The following is an 18,010-nucleotide window of genomic DNA, read 5'->3' on the forward strand; positions in this document are numbered from 1 at the left end:
TGTGAAAATCATGTGGGACTTAAATAAGGTGATGTGCAAAGATCTTTTCCTAGGGTGGGGAAGTTCAAACTAAAGGGACGAAGAGGAGGCAGTGTGGACTGCAGATGCTGCAAGTTAGTGCCACTAAATGTGGAACTGGCAAATCACAGCAGGTCAGTCAGCAACCAAAGAGCAGGGAAGTCAACATTTCAGGCTGAAATCCTTCATCAGTCCCAGTAAAGGGCTTTGACCTGAAACGTTGACTTCCCTGCCCTTCGGATGCTGTCTAACCTGCTTTTCCAGCTCCACGTTTATTGATTCAAAGCTAGAGGGCATATTTTTAAGGTGCGAGGAGAAAGAGATTTAAAAGGGATGTGAGTGGCAACTTTTTCAGAGGTTGGTTTTTCTATGGAATGAACTGCTGGATGAAGTGGTAGCAGCAGGCAGAGTTGCAGCATTTAAAAGATGTTTGGATAGGTGCATGAATATGAAAGGTTTGGAAGAATATTGGCCAAACGCGGGCAACTGGAATTAGTTTAATTTGGGAAACTTTGCCGGCATAGATGAATTGGACCATGTTACCTGACTGTAATACCAACCCAACCAACCGCCTTGATTATTTCAGTGATGTGAGCTTCCAATACCAGTGGTATGCATTGTAAACTTCCATATAAACCGCAGCTATAAGAATTGACTATTAGTGTTGTGCACCCCTCAAGATTCAGCTCATCCATGTTTAAGAATTTACTTAAACTTGAAAGATTTCTAATGTAACTTGCTAATCCATATTCATGTTATTCACACCTGTGACAAATTAAGGCTGTCACTTAAAATACAATGAGGGGGACATTCAAAAACTGAAGTGAGTGAACTGCTGATATGTATACCCCGAGCTCAATGCTGTTTCTCCTGTTTCTACCAGTATTCTCCAGAATTGAAGAAATTGTACTGTCAGATTGCCAAGACATGTCCCATTCAGATCAAAGTGATGACACAGCCACCACAAGGAGCTGTGATCCGGGCCATGCCAGTGTACAAGAAGGCAGAGCATGTCACTGAAGTGGTGAAACGATGCCCAAATCATGAGCTCAGTCGAGAGTTCAATGATGGTAAGGCTACCTAACTGTCCTTAAGTATCAGCATCTTAAAGGAGCAGGGCTTCCAGGGGAAGAAGGGGATGTGGAGGAACAAGTGGAAGCTGATAGACCAACATTTTGCATTTATCTGTATGTTCTTGAGCCACAAAAATCACATCACTTTCAAGTAACTTGCTGACTGATAAAGGACTCTTCATCTCTAATCAACATGCACTATCATAAAGACAATGCCTTGTTAAGGCTGAAGTGATTTAGGTTTTCATATGCAGTTTTAGATGTGCTTTAGAATAATACACTTTGAATCTTTTGCATGAATGTCTGTGTTGCCTTCTTTCACTTTGTAGACTCCATACGTGTATATTACTCGGAGAGCTACAGGTGATTAACTACTAAAGTTGCCTACTCCTAAGGCTTTTTCAATAATAGGCAAGGTCAAATAGCTCATTACCAATGCTGCACCAAAACTGAGATAACCAAAAAATGATTTAATGATCTCACTCTTTTTGACTAATCTTCAAATTGTTAGGTTTTGGTGTCAGTGAAGTGTCATATTGTACTCATTTTCTGTCTGCAATCGGATACAATGTGATCTGTAAATGTTCGTTAACAGTATGGTGAATCTTTAGACTGTAATTTTGGCAATAGCTTTTTACTTCTGAGCTTTCAAGTTCATATTCTCCCACCTATTAAAGTTAATTGAGGGCTTCTATTCATAGGATGGCACAGAAAACTAGAAAAGCCAAGGCATCATACCCTAATTAAATCAAAACATTAGCCTCTTAAATTTTCTTGAATGTAGTTGCCAGGTTCGACCTGTAGCTGAACACTACTTGAGCACTCCTCAGTTTTAGTATTTGTTAAACCAAATCAGAACAATATGCAGAGAACCAATACTTTAGATCCATGGTTAAAAATGATTGGTAGGTTGATAGCCATAAGTTGGATGCTGCCAGTGTAACTGGGAGTTGGTGGGTTTTGTCGGTTTCTTCACATTGAGGAGAAGGTTGAGATTGTATTTCAGACAAGCTCACTTTATTTCAAGACACAGTTGTTTATGGATGTGCAACATCCAACCTCATGTCACATACCTGCAAGATGTAACATTGTGAACTGCAGCCTATATGCATGTAATACTGGCTGTAGTGCGTTTGCACCTAAGGGTTGCTGCAACAGATGCTGTTACTTGACAATTTGGGGAGGAGAGAGTGCTTTAATAATATTGTTACTGCACTACTAATCAATAAAATCAGGCTCCCACTCAGAAATTGCTGGAAAATCTCAGCAATTCTGGCAGCATCTGGAGAGAAATTGGAGTTAACATTTCAGGTCCACTGACCACCTTTAGAGCTGATTGTGGTCAGCAAGGGTGCCTGTTGAAGATGAGATGCAGTTGGAAGGATGAAGTACAAACAGTCAGTGGAGATGGAACCCTGAAAGGGAGAGTGAACAGGAGTTAGGCAGACAAAGCAATGGATAAATGTCAGCCTGGAAGAATCAACAGCTGCTAATAGGGACCAGATGTAGCTGACAATGGGTTGGTTGTGGTAACAGCTCAAGTGTCAAGGCCTGATGTGTGGCGATTAGGATAAGGGCTTGGCACAAGGTGCTCAGGAACAAATATTATTGAACTTGATACTGAGCTCTGAAAGGCTGCGTGGTCTCCAACAGAAAATGAGATGTGGCTTCATTAACAGCTATTGATTCTCTCAGGCTGACCTTTATCCATTAATGAGCTTTTGTGTAATTAAGGATAGGCAGTAAATGCTGTGTGACCTAGCCAGTGATGCTGTCATTCATGTGAATGAATAAAACAAATCTGCAGTATTCCTCTCTCGTAAATCTGTTGCTGTAATTTTTTTGATTTCCTGATGTAATAATTGAGCAGTGGGGGAAATATCGTTGTTTTTGATTTTGTGAATGAATAAATCACTCTCTCTTAACTAAACATTGTTTCTGTAGGTCAAGTGGCCCCACCAAGCCACCTAATCCGAGTGGAGGGAAGCAGCCATGCCCAGTATGTTGAGGACCCAATTACTGGGAGGCAAAGTGTCATGGTGCCTTACGAACCACCACAGGTAAGGTATATCTCCTTGATTTCTTTATTTCAAATTTAATTAGCAATATAGAACTAGTGAGCAGGAAATATTCTACCACTGATCAGCGTTGACTATTTCACTGTCTCTGGGATTGTGTTGCTCACATGGCTTCAACGATTATAGCTGCGCACATTGAGCACCTTTCTAACACTTTGCCCAGTGAATTGTTTGCCCTTTTTACACTCTATCCCATTGAGACCTCAGCACATTTTCTACTCCATTTCGGTGAGTCGTCTTGCCCCTTTTACACCCTGCCCCAGTGAGTCGTTTGCCCATTTTACCTGAGATGGAAAAGCAAATTCAACCGATAAGAATCGGCTACTGAAGCACTATCACTTCCTCTGACCTATTTGTAAGGTTAGAATTGTCAACAAGTTTTCAGTGTTAGCCCAGCAAATCACTTGTCAACACTGTGTTCAGTGGAGCTACAAAATTTGTGCAGTGGTCTCAGTATTAGCAGGTTTTTGATGTAATATGTTATTGTACAGAAAAACTTCAGTTTTATGTTTTCTTCTATTCACCAATTTTTAAACCAGGTTGGCACTGAGTTCACCACAATCCTGTATAACTTCATGTGTAACAGCAGCTGTGTTGGAGGAATGAACCGGCGTCCTATTCTCATCATTGTCACCCTAGAAAACAGGGAGTAAGTAGTATGGTCTCCTTATAGATTTGCGTTTGAGTTTACATAAACACACAGTTTCACAACACTCTGACTCCCACCATTTTTATTCGAATAGTGTCTTTTCTCTTTATTCTGATACCAAAATACATCTCAAAGCTATCTGGACAAAGGGAATAGAAAATGGAAATGGCCCAGTTGCTGCCAGCCAGTTTAAAGTAACAATTGTAGAGGTGCACAAATTATTGACTTGTCATGCAGCCTATAGGGGTTAGCTTGTACAGACGGATCCAGTAAAAAGAGATAATTTATACATGCTGTTTATAAACTTTGATGGCAAGAACAGTGAATTAATATAGTACTTTTCTCATTCTCTCACTGTGGTATCCTCATTGTCCAATGGTTTCTGAATTCATGCCACCTGCAATTTTCTGTACCATACTCTATCTGTCCAATCAGCCCAACTGCATCTTCAAGGAATTAAAACATCCCCAGGTTCTTTATAGGAATACAATCAGATGCAAATAAGGTACTAGAGGATAATAAATGTCAATCCAACATGTTGGTTCCTGTACATAGCAACTAAATTGTATATCATAAAGTGTTTTGGATCCATTTCTGGAATTATGGGCATGTAATGAGTCAGACTTGATTAGTGAGCTTAAGATGAAGGAACCCCAAGGTATCAGTAACCGTAATAGGATGGAATTCACCCTGCAGCTTGAGAGGGAGAAGCTGGAATTGGATATGACAGTATTACAATTGAGTGATTGTAACTACAAAGACACGAGGGAGAAGCTGGCCAGAGTCATTTCGAAGGCGAGCCTAGCAGGGAAGACAGTGGAGCAGCAATGGCAGGAATTTTTCGGAGTAATTCGGGAGGCACAGCAAAAATTCATCCAAAGAAGAAGAAACACATTAAGGGTTAGATGAGGAATGATTGAGGACTCTTGGACTGTACTTGGAGTTCTGAACGGCATGGAGGTTTCAGATTAAAACTTATAGGATACTGAGAGGCCTGGTTAGAGTGGATGTGGAAAGATGGCCCCGCTGGTAGGAGAGACTAGGACCCATTTGCACAGCTTCAGAGTAAAGAGACAACCCTTTAGAACTGACATGAGGAATCTCCTTCAGCCAAACGGTGGTTAACCTGTGAAATTCATTACTGCTTAGAGCTATGGAGACCAAGACATCGAATGTATTTAAGATGGTGTTAGTTAGGTTCTTGATTGGTAGGGAGATCAAAGGTTACAGGGAAAAGGCAGGAAAGTGGGATAGAATTAACCATGATCAAATAGCACTGCAGACTCTATATGCCAGATGGCCTGATTCTGTTCCTGTGTCTTATGGTCTTATGATTTTAATTTAATGGCATGTGTTAATGTTTCATCCTGTTGTGTCTAGTGGTCAGGTTCTTGGCCGGCGTTGCTTTGAAGCTCGTATTTGCGCTTGTCCTGGCCGTGACCGCAAGGCAGATGAAGACAGCATACGCAAACAACAAGTGACAGAAGGAACAAAAGGTGTCGACACTAGCAAGCGGCGTAAGTAACTACTAGGGCTCCTTTTAAAGTTGTGCCTGTCCCTTGGATTTGGACTGGTACAACTCTATCATGATTTGTATAGGTGGTTATCCCAATGCTGCAGATGAGTTTTGACTTCTATTACCCACTGTCCTATGGAGAACTGTTGGAGAGTCCCCATTGCTCTACTGACCCAGTCTATTCAATCACATCAGCCCTCACCAGCTCCACACAAACCCGTCAACCTTGGCTGCAAGTGTGTGACATAGCTATTTAATTCTTTGCACATTTTCATTTCTACACACTGATGACTTGTGACCAGTGATCTCAAAGCACAGGACAGAGACACACATGAAAGAGCTCTTCTTAAAGAGGTGGGGTTATAATTTAGTTACACAGTCCTCACTTGGTAGCTGACTGTGACAGCCAGGTAGCATACACGGGACTAGATCTTGATGCCACATTACAGTGTGTGGCAGTGCTTTGCTTCACTGCTAAGGACAGTGCTCTTCAATGAAAACTTTGACAAACAACAACTGCAGAAGAGGCAAACAAAATACTGTGTACAATCTGTCTTTCCCTTGTCCCAGTACTTTTTCCACAGACTTTTACTTCTCTCCACCATGTGAAAACCAAACCCTGGAATTTCTTCAGGGCTGCTCCAGATCTGTAACCACGGAGGGACAACAAAACCACATCAACATGCGTTAGCAGGGTGTCATCTATGCCTTTGCCGCGGTAATGGCAGAACAGTAGAAGTCAGGGAAGCAGGTGATTTTTGCCATCAGTGCTATTCCAGTTCAAGTGAGTGAATGATATTGATGCTGATGTTCACTTGCGTTTGGCAATCAGGCTGTTAAGATAGTTCTTTTTAATGTTTTCTTACAGTCCGTCATGTGAATCAGGGGATCCAGGTAGCCTCAATCACCAATAAGAAACGACGACCTGGCGATGAGGAGCTGTTTTATTTGCCAGTAGGTTTTCAAACTTTTACTTGAATTTCTCCTCTAGAATTTACAATCCAACTGATTGGAAATATACAGACTGCCAATTTGAAGAAGTACTGTTTCAGCCAACTTTGTTGAACAACGTGCCATAGTATTTGTCAACTTTTTGGAGCAGTTCTAAAATGTTAATTGCCATATTGCATTGTCTTTTCCGAGGACTGGCTGGAATTTCTATGCCCAAAGTATTATGGTACTATTCAGTTCTGATATTCACTGAAGTGGCATGGTGTTGAAACATATATCTCTCTAAATGCACAGGCTCTCTGGTTTTCACAGTTCCTGCCCCCCCACCCCCAATGCAAAAACATGCCTTGATTTACATGTCATGAATTTTAGTTATTAGGGAACTTGAGCTGAAAGGTGCATCATTTTTCATATATCTATTTCTAAATTCTCTTATCGTAATCCCAATGCATGTGAATTCCCTCAGTAAACAAATAGAATGAAGCCTGTAAACCTTGACACTGACAAGCTGTTATCCCCCTTCCTACCTACTCTTGATATACTTATTTAATGGTGTCCATCTTTTTTAACTCTATTGTGCTTAAACTCCTCTGAGCCTCCCAAATCTTTTCCCATTTTGCTATGTCACCTGTGAGGTAACCTTTAACTGCTGTATTTTTAAGTTGTAGAACTCTTCCATAAAACCAATCCCTCTTGCTGCCTCTGTCAACCTTCAGCAACCTGTTCACAGCCAAATCTTTTGATCAATCCACCATTCATCAGTTACCAAATTTCAGTCTTTATCCTGAGACCTGCAAATTTTCACTGCAAAAGGTACTATGTAAGTGTAACTGTCACTTGTTCCTCCTCTGTATCTGACCAATTACATTTTTCTTGATGTTCAGATAAGAGGACGAGAGACTTACGAAGTATTGCTGAAAATTAAAGAGTCACTGGAACTGATGCAATTACTGCCACAGCATACGATTGAAAACTACAGGCAACAACAGCAGCATCTGCTGCAGAAACAGTAAGTTAACACTTGCTGATATAGATACACTGGACTTAATGACCTCTTTGTGTGCCCTAATTTTTGACTTTCTATGGTTTAATGCATCAGCACAACCTCCACACAGTTGTAGAGAGGATAACATCTGGCAGTGATCCATTCAAGTATTCCAACCACTATCAGGCCAGTCAGTTGAGCCTGACAAGTCATTAGCTGCATTAAATTCTGTGCTAGTTCTCGGTATTTTCTATTTATTCTTTAATGATATGTGGATGTCATTGTTTAGGCCAGAATTTATTACCCATCTCCATTTGGCCTTGTGAAAATGATCGTGAGTCTTGAACCACTTCAGACCATCTGGTGGAGAGAGACCAGATCCTCCTCAGGAATGGAGTTCCAGAATCTTTGCTCAATAAAAGAGCAGGGACTTCATTGATTAAAATAATGTGTTCAGTCATTCTGTTTTCTCCCACCAAGAAATGTGATGAACAACCTCTTAGAAAAGGAAATAATTAGTTAGGATTACATACAATGACTAGTAACTGGTCAGGATTAAATAGAGCATGGAATAATAAAACAGTCTAAGTTTTTCCTTCATAATCCCTGTTAGGTCACTACCTTATCCCTCTCATGTTTGCGCTTGGGCTTGATCAGTCTTTACCATATCATCTTGTAATCCAGCTAGTCCCTGTCTTGATGTATGGGAAAGTTAATTACTGTCCACAGTGACCACAATTCTAGATAATGGAGACCAGTTAATTTTTTTTAAAATGGCGATCTCCACAAGACCAAATTAAGTGGAAGTAGTTTTTGTTACACGTTTATATTTAAACCATTCTCCTTTTAAAGAGAAAGGGATCTCACTGCAGTGTGAAATAGATTGTACTGGAGGGATATGTTAAAATGATGTAATAATATGAAATGGATTTCTTAATGCTCAAAAAGGTTATCAACGATGACAGATTTTCAGCTGTCACACCACAGGATCCTTCAATTCCCCTTCAGGGAACAGCGTGCAAGGAGAAAGAAATAATATCCATTACGTGCAAAAATAGTTTGGCTAGTTAGAACAGGGTCAAGTTTTGGGCACCTTATTATAGAAAGGCCATTAAATTCATTTGAGGGGTCAGTGCAGGTTGACCTGAAGCATCGTTATGGAGCTAGAAACTATGGTTATGAGAGGAGGCCCCTCCAGGCTTTACCCAAGTTTGATCATGATATATCGTTAATACATATCATTTAAGATTGTCAAACGCCACAACAATCCAGTAGAATTTTTTTACATTTCAGTGAACAAAATCCAATATTTAATCTTTCTGCAACTGTTTCATCTGTGCAGCACTATTTTATTTTGTGTATTTTAGAAATACAGTACAAAAATCCAGCATTCAGTAATTTACACTTTTTCTTTCTCCTTTTTCCATCATACCTCTGCAAAAAGGTTCTGCAGTTGAGCTGCTTTCCTATATCTTCATTCACTACCTCAGTATGAGGTAGTGAAATCTGAGGTGCCTTTACCTGTTTGAGCTTGAGCCTGCGCCTGGGCTACCAAGTTTGTGAGAGAATGAAGCAATCTTGAAAGATTGGATTTGTCTTTAGAATTTCATAATTGTTTTTATCAACTTGCATTCATAATAGGAGAAATTCTAAAATGTATTGATATGCAGCACCATATCTCCAGCTTCACGTATCTGTTTTCTTTAGTTTACTGTTTTAAGATGTTATTCTTACTGGGGGTTTCCATGGATTTTTTTGTGCTTGTATCACTTTTCTTTTGATCTTGTCTTCATGATCATGACATTTCATTAGTCTGTCATTATTCCTTTAAAGTTGCTATCTGTGTGACTGGCTGTTCTGCTTCCAGTGTTTTGATCTGGAAACACTGATCTGCTGAACCAATGTGACCTCCCAATTTGGCCTCTGCAATATGACCTCCCAATTCATAAACTCAATGCACTGACCAATAAAAACAAACATATCGAATGCTGCCTTAACTATCATATCTACCTGCCCACTCCACTTTCAAAGAACTATGAAGTTGCACTCAAAGGTCTCTTTATTCAGCAGTACTCCCCAGGACCTCACCATTAAGTGTATAAGCCCTGCCCTGATTTGCCTTCCAAAATGCAGCACCTCAGATTAATCTAAATTAGACTTGATCTGCCACTCCTTGGCCCTTAGGCCCATCTGATCAAGATCTAACTGTACTGTTAGAGACCTCCTTCGCTGTCCACTACTGTTGCAATTTTGGTGTCATCTGCAAAATTACTAGCCATGCCTGCTATGTTCATATCTATGTCATTTATATAAAATGGCGTAAAGCAGTGAACCCAGCACCAATCTTTGTGGCACACTGCTTGTCACAGGCCTCCAGTCTGAAAAGCAGTTCTCTACTATCACCTTCTGTCACCTACATTTGAGCCAGTTCTATATCCAAGTGGCTAGTTCTCCCTGTATTCCATGTGATCTCACCTTGCTTAACTAGTCTACCATGAGGAACCTTGTCAAATGCCTTGCTGAAATCTGTGTAGATCACGTTGGTACCTGACCTCATCTATTAGCATTCCTTTGCTTTCAAATGCTCATCCATCTGCCATATACCTCCCCTTTGTGGTTTATTTTTCTATAAGACTAGTCTGTCCATAAAAGTGAAAACAGTAACATTCAGAAAGAGAAAGAATGGGCCTTGAGAGCTAAGGCAGCTGTGAGCAGGGCTTCCTCTTGCTATTCACTTTGCCGGTGCAGTTTTATGCAGTCAGGGTCTTTCACTGTCAATTACTCCAAAGGGAGCAGTATGTGGGGTGCCAGAAACAATTTTTAGAAGCAGCCTGACGGCTTGATTATTGTGACTGGAGTTACGTGGCTTTTAGGTTTCTTTCTGGTCCACAGGATGGGATGAACATTTTGTCATTCCAGAATACTGACCATCCTGTATCATTTCCCCAGTGCTCCATCTAATAGTTCAGTAAACAAGTCCAAACCACCTTTCCTTCCATAATTACTCAATATTGTAAATCACGCTCCGCAATCCATCAGGTATACTGATCTGATTCATTATGAAGGTAGTAAATTAGTTTTATACAGAAATGTTACCATGTGCAGATGTTTTGCAGGATCTATTTAATGGAGACTGTTGAATATTCTGTTTTTAAAAATGTTAAGACGCTGTGTGTGACAAGCTCTTCTTTAATGCCCAGTCTATGATGTCATGCTGGTGATGACCTTATCCTTTAACTACTACAGTCTGAGAGCTGGACTACTCCATGGTGCGAGTGTATAGTTCTTATCCATAATTTCTTTCCTGAAGCCTGACAGTCACATGTCTTTGTGTTAATTTGTATACATTTAAACATTGAACTGTTCACTTTCCCAGCTCAGTGAGATTCTCATCACTTTGATCTTTTGAAGTAACATGTTAAGCAGAACTTACTAACACTTGATATTGCAGTAATCAGTCACCAGAATTTTGGATTGATAATGTGGTTCAAGACCCGTAACCAGTGTGGAATGCAAATTAACAGCCCCATTGTCTGCCGAGAAAGTTACTGCCTCTAATATAGGCTGTGGAGCACTGGCCAGTCATAGTCATACAACACAGAAATGGACCCTTCAGTCCATGCTGAACATAATGCTACACTAAACTAATCCCACCTGCCTGCACCTGGCCATTTCCCACCAAACCTTTCCTATTCATGTATCCATGCAAATGTCTTTTAAACATTGTAACTGTACCTGCATCCACCACTTCATCAGGACGTTCATTCCACACGTGGACCACTCTGTGTAAAAAAAATTTCCTGTTAAAGCTGTCTCCTCTCACCTGAAAATGTGTCCCCCAGTCTTGAAATTCCCCATCTTAGAGTTGATGGTAGTTGTCTTTTTCCCTATCTATACCTCTCATTATTTTGCAGACTTCTATCAGGTCACCTCTCAGCCTCCTACGCTCCAGTGAACAAAGTTCCCAGGCTATTCAGCCTTTCCTTGTAACTCAAACCTTCCATTCCTGGAAACATCCTGGTAAATCTCATCTGAACCCTCTCCAGCTTTGAAAGTACAACATTAATGAATCAGTTATAACCTTATCTAATAAAGCAATCAAAGCCTGAAATTGGCACTAAGATAAATAATGATGTGGATACCTCTGGACATCCTAGGACAGGGTAACTGACAGATTATTTTACCAGGAATACAGGCAACTCTACTTCAGGGATTGTGCACAGTCTTGATAAATTGTCTCGAAATTCCATTCTTGGTACCCATGGAGTTTTTTGAGGAAATTTTAATTCTTGGGAAATCATAGTAAGACAGCCATTCAGCCCCTCAACCCTAATCCATCTATTCTATCAGATCATAGCTGATCTGTACTTCAATTCCATTCACATGCTCTTTAAAGTGCTCCTTGGTACTGTCATCCAGCAGTGATGCACTTATCAATATACTCATTTACAGTGGTACCATTTTAAATGCCTTTATCATCATTTTATTTTAAAGTAGCAAATAAAAGTAATACTCATGAGTAATGCAAATTAGCCTTTATGCAGCAACTAGGTGTTTTAATACCATACCCCTTAAAATGCTCAAAATTTGAGGTCAAATGGAATCTTTCTTTTTTGACTGCATTTGAGGCCCTTGACTGTCAGACTTGCAAGTATAAGTTATACACTCATTAAACAATTACCTGGTGCCCATTTTGAGATGTTTATAGGTAACTATAATCCAAAAATCTTGCCAGTGGGGGACTGATACCAAGTGATTTGGTTGACAGCATTTTATGGGCTATGGATAGGTGAAACAAAGGATTTGCACAGTGATATCAGTGGCTGAATCAAGTTTTAGAAGATTAAATCCCCTTTAACTCCTGCTGCCAGTTTCATTGTCTGTTTGATCATGCCCTATTTACGAGTTCAGTGATTCTGAATACAAATAAATCTATTCAAATCCACAATCTCTTCCACAGAAATTGTCATAATCATGAAGACAGAAAAGTCTAAGATGAGGAGTTAAAACTGTCAATCCTTATTGTATTTTTTTTTCTCCCTTTCTTTCTCTCTCTCTTTCTCTGTCTCTGTCTTTTTCTCCGGTGCCTCTCTCCAGTCTGCTGAAGGCCTGCTTTCCAAACGAACACTTGGAGTCAAACTGTGGCAAAAAGCTGCTGATGAAGGAGAAAACATCCGATTGTGTACAGACTGAAAACACCTTACATAACCTGGGAAGAGGGGGGTGGAACGAAGAGAGCACAGCTCAAACCTTCCATTATTTATAAAAGGGGAAAGACCCAAGAACCGACTTGGTGTTGCTCAAAAGGGATGCATGTTCCACTTCAAGTGGCACAAGAACCTGGTGTTCATTGGATATATGAAGTGGCCTGCATTTTCCCAAATGCTACAAGAGGACATCTGGCATTTACTGACACCTGTCAGTTAGCGCTTGTTATTGATTTCACTATTTCATATCTTTGTTACAGACAGTTTGTAAGCAGTTATTTCTATAGCACTCCATCTGATGTGGCATTAAGTTCCATTCCAGTGAGTGCATTGCACATGGTGACCACTTCCCTGATAGAACATGTATGATCACTAAGTGGTATTGATTCTGAACTAGCAAGGTCATGAGTTTGAATCCTACTAACAACCTGTGAACTCAAACTCAATCAATCTGGTAATCTCTGGCTGGCATCAAACAATAGCTAGGGAAGCTGCTATTTAAGTTTTTGTTACTACATATTATGGTCTTAACTGTGTTAAGTATTCATTTGCGGATACACACCTATCATTTTAATCCCTTTGTGTAACAAGGAGCGGTCAGTGAATGCTACTTTGTCACTACGGCCCACATTCTAAGGAAAATTAGCCATGTAAATGCACAAAACAAGTTTGCCTCATGTAAGATTCAGGAATTAGGGGATTCTTCAGATGAAAGTAATTTGCACTTTGAGATACTGAAGCTGCCTGAAATATGCTGTGACTTCCACGCCTGTCATGTTTCATATTGGGATGGAGTATTCCTTCACTCAGAAACTAACAGTGCCGATTGCAGAATACTATTCTAAAATACATCCACATCACTGAATTAGTAATCTTGCATCAAACTGTGCTTCCTGTGAACCTTCTCCATGATGTTCATGTTCACATTTCTAATGGAAATGCCACATTGGTGGGAAGATGGAATTGCAGTGTGACAAGTTTATAGAGACATTCTGAATGTAGACATGAGAATTAATGATATAAGTAGAAGGGCAGAATGTGTGAATTTAAAATAGCTTGGTCCAGTTTTCCATACATTCCTACCTTGCTTTATCTGAAAACAACTCGTGATCATGAATCCCTCTGTTATGCCTATGACGCTTTTTTTCAATTAAACTACTAACCAATTCCTAAAAAGACTTTTTTTAAAAAATTCGACTCTGTCCACATAATCAAATAAGGGTACAGAATTTGTTTTGTCGTATGCAGTACTCATGTAAAATGATAAATGAATATTCTTGACAAATAGGACAATCCCCTGTCTGTTCAGACATTGTCATTTAGGTGGCATAAGTTTTGTGCAAGCTTGAGAGTAGAAAGCTTTTGAACAGATTTGGTAGTTTCCTGTCCTGTAAACAAAGAACGAAACTTGCCTTCGAATAGTACCACGGGTAAAGCAACTGGCCCTTCCCCCATATTTTAACTCTGCATCAAAAACCATATTTCCATGAATAAAGGAAAGTGGATGATGAAATCCAAAATACTCTGTAGTCCCAATTCCAGAGACTTGCTAATTTTTATTTTTAACAGAGCAGTTGGAATTTAGAAACGATACGCCTGGCCCTTATAACAGCGCTTTCACTGAGTGATTATTCACAAGTAGAATGTGTAGCAATCTTTTTGGATGATGTTGAAATATATAGGTTGAAATGGTTTCCAACTGGTGCACCGATGTAACTCAAACCTCTTCATTTTGGGGTTGACGTTTAGCAGTTGTTCTGTTACAGATTTCTGAACATCTGCAGATTACTGTCACAGCAACCAGGGCGATGTTTGAGCTTTTAATATTGCTCCCAACCACTTATTTCCCCCCAAATCCTTGTCTTCTACCAACCCATCTTTGGGATTTATTTGTGTATGAATGGATGGAAAGGAGCTTGCCAAGTTGTAAGGTAAAGACTTGCTTGAAATTCAGATTTTTGCAGAACTTTGATATCTTAGCACTTTGGTAATATTATTGGTAGAATCAAGCTCTAAAGCAGGAGTTTCCTGTTTGTAATTTGATTGACAGGCTCACTTTGATGGTTTTTATTGCATCGGATGTTGTTTCATAACACGACAGCAGCCTCGGCCGTTTGACCCATAAACCCCTTATCTCTCTCAAAGAGGATGAACCTTAATTCCTGGTATCATCAACCATTCTTAATTCTTCAATTTTGTTGTTATATCAGAGTTTCTCATCAAAATTCCTATTTCTTCGCATCCTAATTATTTAATCTGCTCAGTGATGTGAAACTTGAGTAAGTTGCAGATTTATGAAAAGTTTTATTCGTCTGATTTGGCCAGAGATGACATCCCCTGTTTGGATTCGATCACTGCAGTGTTCACAACAAATGTTTTTCATGGTAGCTATGCTTCAGTTCAGAGCATTCAAAATCACATCCCAGAATCAACTTATTTATTGGAGTGGGGCAGTGTCTGAGACATAGTGTGGGGAAAAAGAACTAGCTGTAGAAAAACAAGCTCATAGTGTGTGCAGCTTCAGATTTGATTGTGATGAATCAGTTGGTGCCCATATCTTAAAAAAGAAGATTCTGAAATCTACATGCATGGATTACTCATGCTGCTGCCTTACAGTTTAGATAAGCAAAATGATAGCTTGCAACCAGTCACTCCAAGAGTGAGTCACTCTGGGATTTTGAAATCGGACATGCTGGCGTGTATGGCGAGTAAAATCATTGATAGGTACAGCACCCAATATATTTGAAGGAGTGTCAATTTGGCATAGTCATTGTTTCACGTCCACTGACTACACTATTGTGGATTCTTGTGATGGCCTTTATCATTGGCTTACCTCTTGTCATGAAATGGTTATAGAATAGAACAATGTTGTTCATGTCATTGTGTCTTTGCTGGCTTTGAGGGAGCAAATCACCCCAACCTAACAATTACTTTTCTGATTTCTTATAGCCCTGCATGTTCTTTGTTTTCAGAAAGTCATTCAATTCCATGTTGTCTGCTTCAATTAAATTTGTCTCCACCACATTCTCAGGCAATACATTCCAGAGCCTAACCCTTTCTGTGCAGACAAATGTTTTCCTTGAGTTTCCATTGCTTGCGGTTTCTTGCTGTCTACTTGCCAAGATTCAAAGTTTTGGCAGAGATCTGTAGCTCAGGCTGTAGGTGAGGTTGTTGGCTTGTTCTCGTTCAGACACTTTGTTACCATGCTAGGTGACGACATCAGTGGAGTCTACAATGAAGTGATGTTATTCTACTCCGCTCGGAATGTATACTGTCCAGACCGTTATGGTGATTAGCGTCATTTTCAGTTTTGATCTGCATGGGTTTGTATAATGAGTCCAATTCAATATATTTGTTGCATTACGGGTGGAGAACCATGCCTCTAGGAGTTCCCGTGCATGTCTATGTTTGGCTTGGGCTACTATGGTTACCTTCTCCCAGTTAAACTGATGGCCTTCATTGCCTGAGCGTACCAATATTAAGGAGAGTCTGTCGTGCCGTTTTGCTGCTAGCTGATGTTCATATATTCTGATGGCTAGTTTCCTTCCTGTCTGTCTGATGTAATCTTTGGCAGTCATTTCATTGTATTTTGTAAACCATGTTGACTCTGTTGTAGGATAGGGTCTTTAATCCTTGTAAGTGCTGTAGTGTGGCTTTGGGCTTGTAGACCATCAAGATTCCTAGCGATCTTAGGAGTCTTGTTATCAGTTCCAATATGCTCATTGATGTATGCAGTGTGGCCAGCATGTTAGGGCGTACTATGTTGTCTTGCTGCCTGTTTAGTAGGCATCTGTGGATGAAGTTGTGGGGGTATCTGTTTATAGTGAGGATTTTGATTTGGTGCTCTTCCTCTTACCTCCATATTTCTGGGGTGTTGCAGTGAGTCCTTGCCCATTTAAATAGTGCCCTAATGCAACTGCATCCATAAATGTCTACTAAACAGACAACATTAGGAGGACATAGTACACCCTAATACACTGACCACACTGTCCTATGTCAAGAACATGCCACAACTGACAAGATTCCTGAGACCAGTAGGAATCATGGTTATCCACAAGCCCACAGCCACTCTACGACACTTCTAATGCTTAAAGGCCCCATTCCCACAAAATGCAAGCCAAACATAGACACGCCCAGGAATTCCTAGAGGCACGGTTCTCCACCCATACTTCAGTCAACAAACATATGGAATTGTCCCCCACATATAAACCCATATGGATCAAAACCGGGAATAACAGTACTCACCGTAACGGGTCGGACAGTATAAATCCCGAGTGGAGTAGAATAACATCGCTTCAACGGAGAGCTCCACTGGTGATGTCACCTAGCATGGTGACGAAGCTTCTGAATGAGAACAAGCCAGCTCAGCGAGCAAGGCAACAACCTCACCCTTCTAGATTGTTCATGATTTTGTGCACCTCTATCAAATCTCTCCTGTGGAAGGACAAAAATATGAGAGATATTTTGTTGCCTGACTTTTATTTGGAATTGATATTGTCAGGATAGAATAGTAATTGTAGCTTGAAAAAGACAAGCCAGGCATGTGGGAGTAGTATAGTGCAGCCCAGGTAAGCATGGCAAGCTCTCTGAAGGTTGACATTAGTGAATCTAGAACATAGAATAGTACAGCACAGGAACAGCTTATGTCTGTACTGACCATGATGCCATTTGAAACAATTCCATCTGCCTGCATGTGGTCCATATCCCCCTCTTCCCTGCCTGTTCATGTGCCTGTCTAAATATCTCTTAATCATTGCAATCATATCTGCTTCTACCATCTGCCCTAGCAGAGCTTTTCAGAACCCTGTGTCTCAAAAAAAGCTTGACACGCACATCTGCTTTAAACCATTCCCCCCTCTCACCTCTGCCCCCTTGTATTTGATGTTTCCACTCTGGGAAGAAAAAGACTCTGACTATCCACCCTATCCATTCTGCCGTAATTTTGAACACTCCTGTCAGGTTGTTCCTCAGCTCTAACAAAAACAATCCAAGTTTGTCCAACGCCTCGTTACATCAAATACATGCCAATTCAGGCAACATTCTCCTAAATCCCTTTTGCAACCTCTCCAAGAGCTGTCTATTCTTCCCATAGAGATAGTAAGAATTGCAGATGCTGGAGTCAGAGATAACAGTGTGGAGCTGAAGATGGGTCCTGACCTGAAATGTCAAATTTCCTGCTCCTCTGATGCTGCCTGGCCTGCTGTTTCTCTCCAGCTCCACACTGTTATCTATTCTTCGTATAGTTTGGCAACCAGAACTGCGCACAGTATGCCAAATGTGGCCCAACCAAAGTTTTATACAGCTGCAAAATGACTTGCCAGCTTTTATACACAGTGCCTTGACCAATTAATGAAGGCATGCTGTATTGCACCTTAACCACTTGTGTTGCCATTTTAATGGAGCTATAAACTTGTACCCCAAGATCTATCTATATATCAATGTTCCTAAGAGTCATACCATTTACTGGATACTTTCCTCTTGCATTTGACCTCTCAGAAAACATCACCTCTCACTCCATCCGATTAAACTCCAT

At 40.4% G+C, this 18,010-nt stretch overlaps 1 protein-coding gene across 3 annotated transcripts in view; it reads left to right on the plus strand.

Annotated features, from left to right (window-relative positions):
* The window catches only part of tp63 (tumor protein p63), a 145,696-nt gene that overhangs the window by 114,304 nt on the left and 13,382 nt on the right, over positions 1-18,010 (plus strand). For all 3 annotated transcript variants that reach the window (XM_048541787.2, XM_048541788.2, XM_048541789.2), the window contains 6 exons: positions 902-1,088; positions 3,036-3,151; positions 3,709-3,818; positions 5,199-5,335; positions 6,203-6,288; positions 7,170-7,294. In XM_048541787.2, the coding sequence (XP_048397744.1) occupies positions 902-1,088; positions 3,036-3,151; positions 3,709-3,818; positions 5,199-5,335; positions 6,203-6,288; positions 7,170-7,294 (761 nt within the window). The remainder of the gene's footprint in view (positions 1-901; positions 1,089-3,035; positions 3,152-3,708; positions 3,819-5,198; positions 5,336-6,202; positions 6,289-7,169; positions 7,295-18,010) is intronic.

This window comes from Stegostoma tigrinum, chromosome 14 (assembly GCF_030684315.1).
Source record: "Stegostoma tigrinum isolate sSteTig4 chromosome 14, sSteTig4.hap1, whole genome shotgun sequence".
NCBI classification, from domain to species: Eukaryota; Metazoa; Chordata; class Chondrichthyes; order Orectolobiformes; family Stegostomatidae; genus Stegostoma; species Stegostoma tigrinum.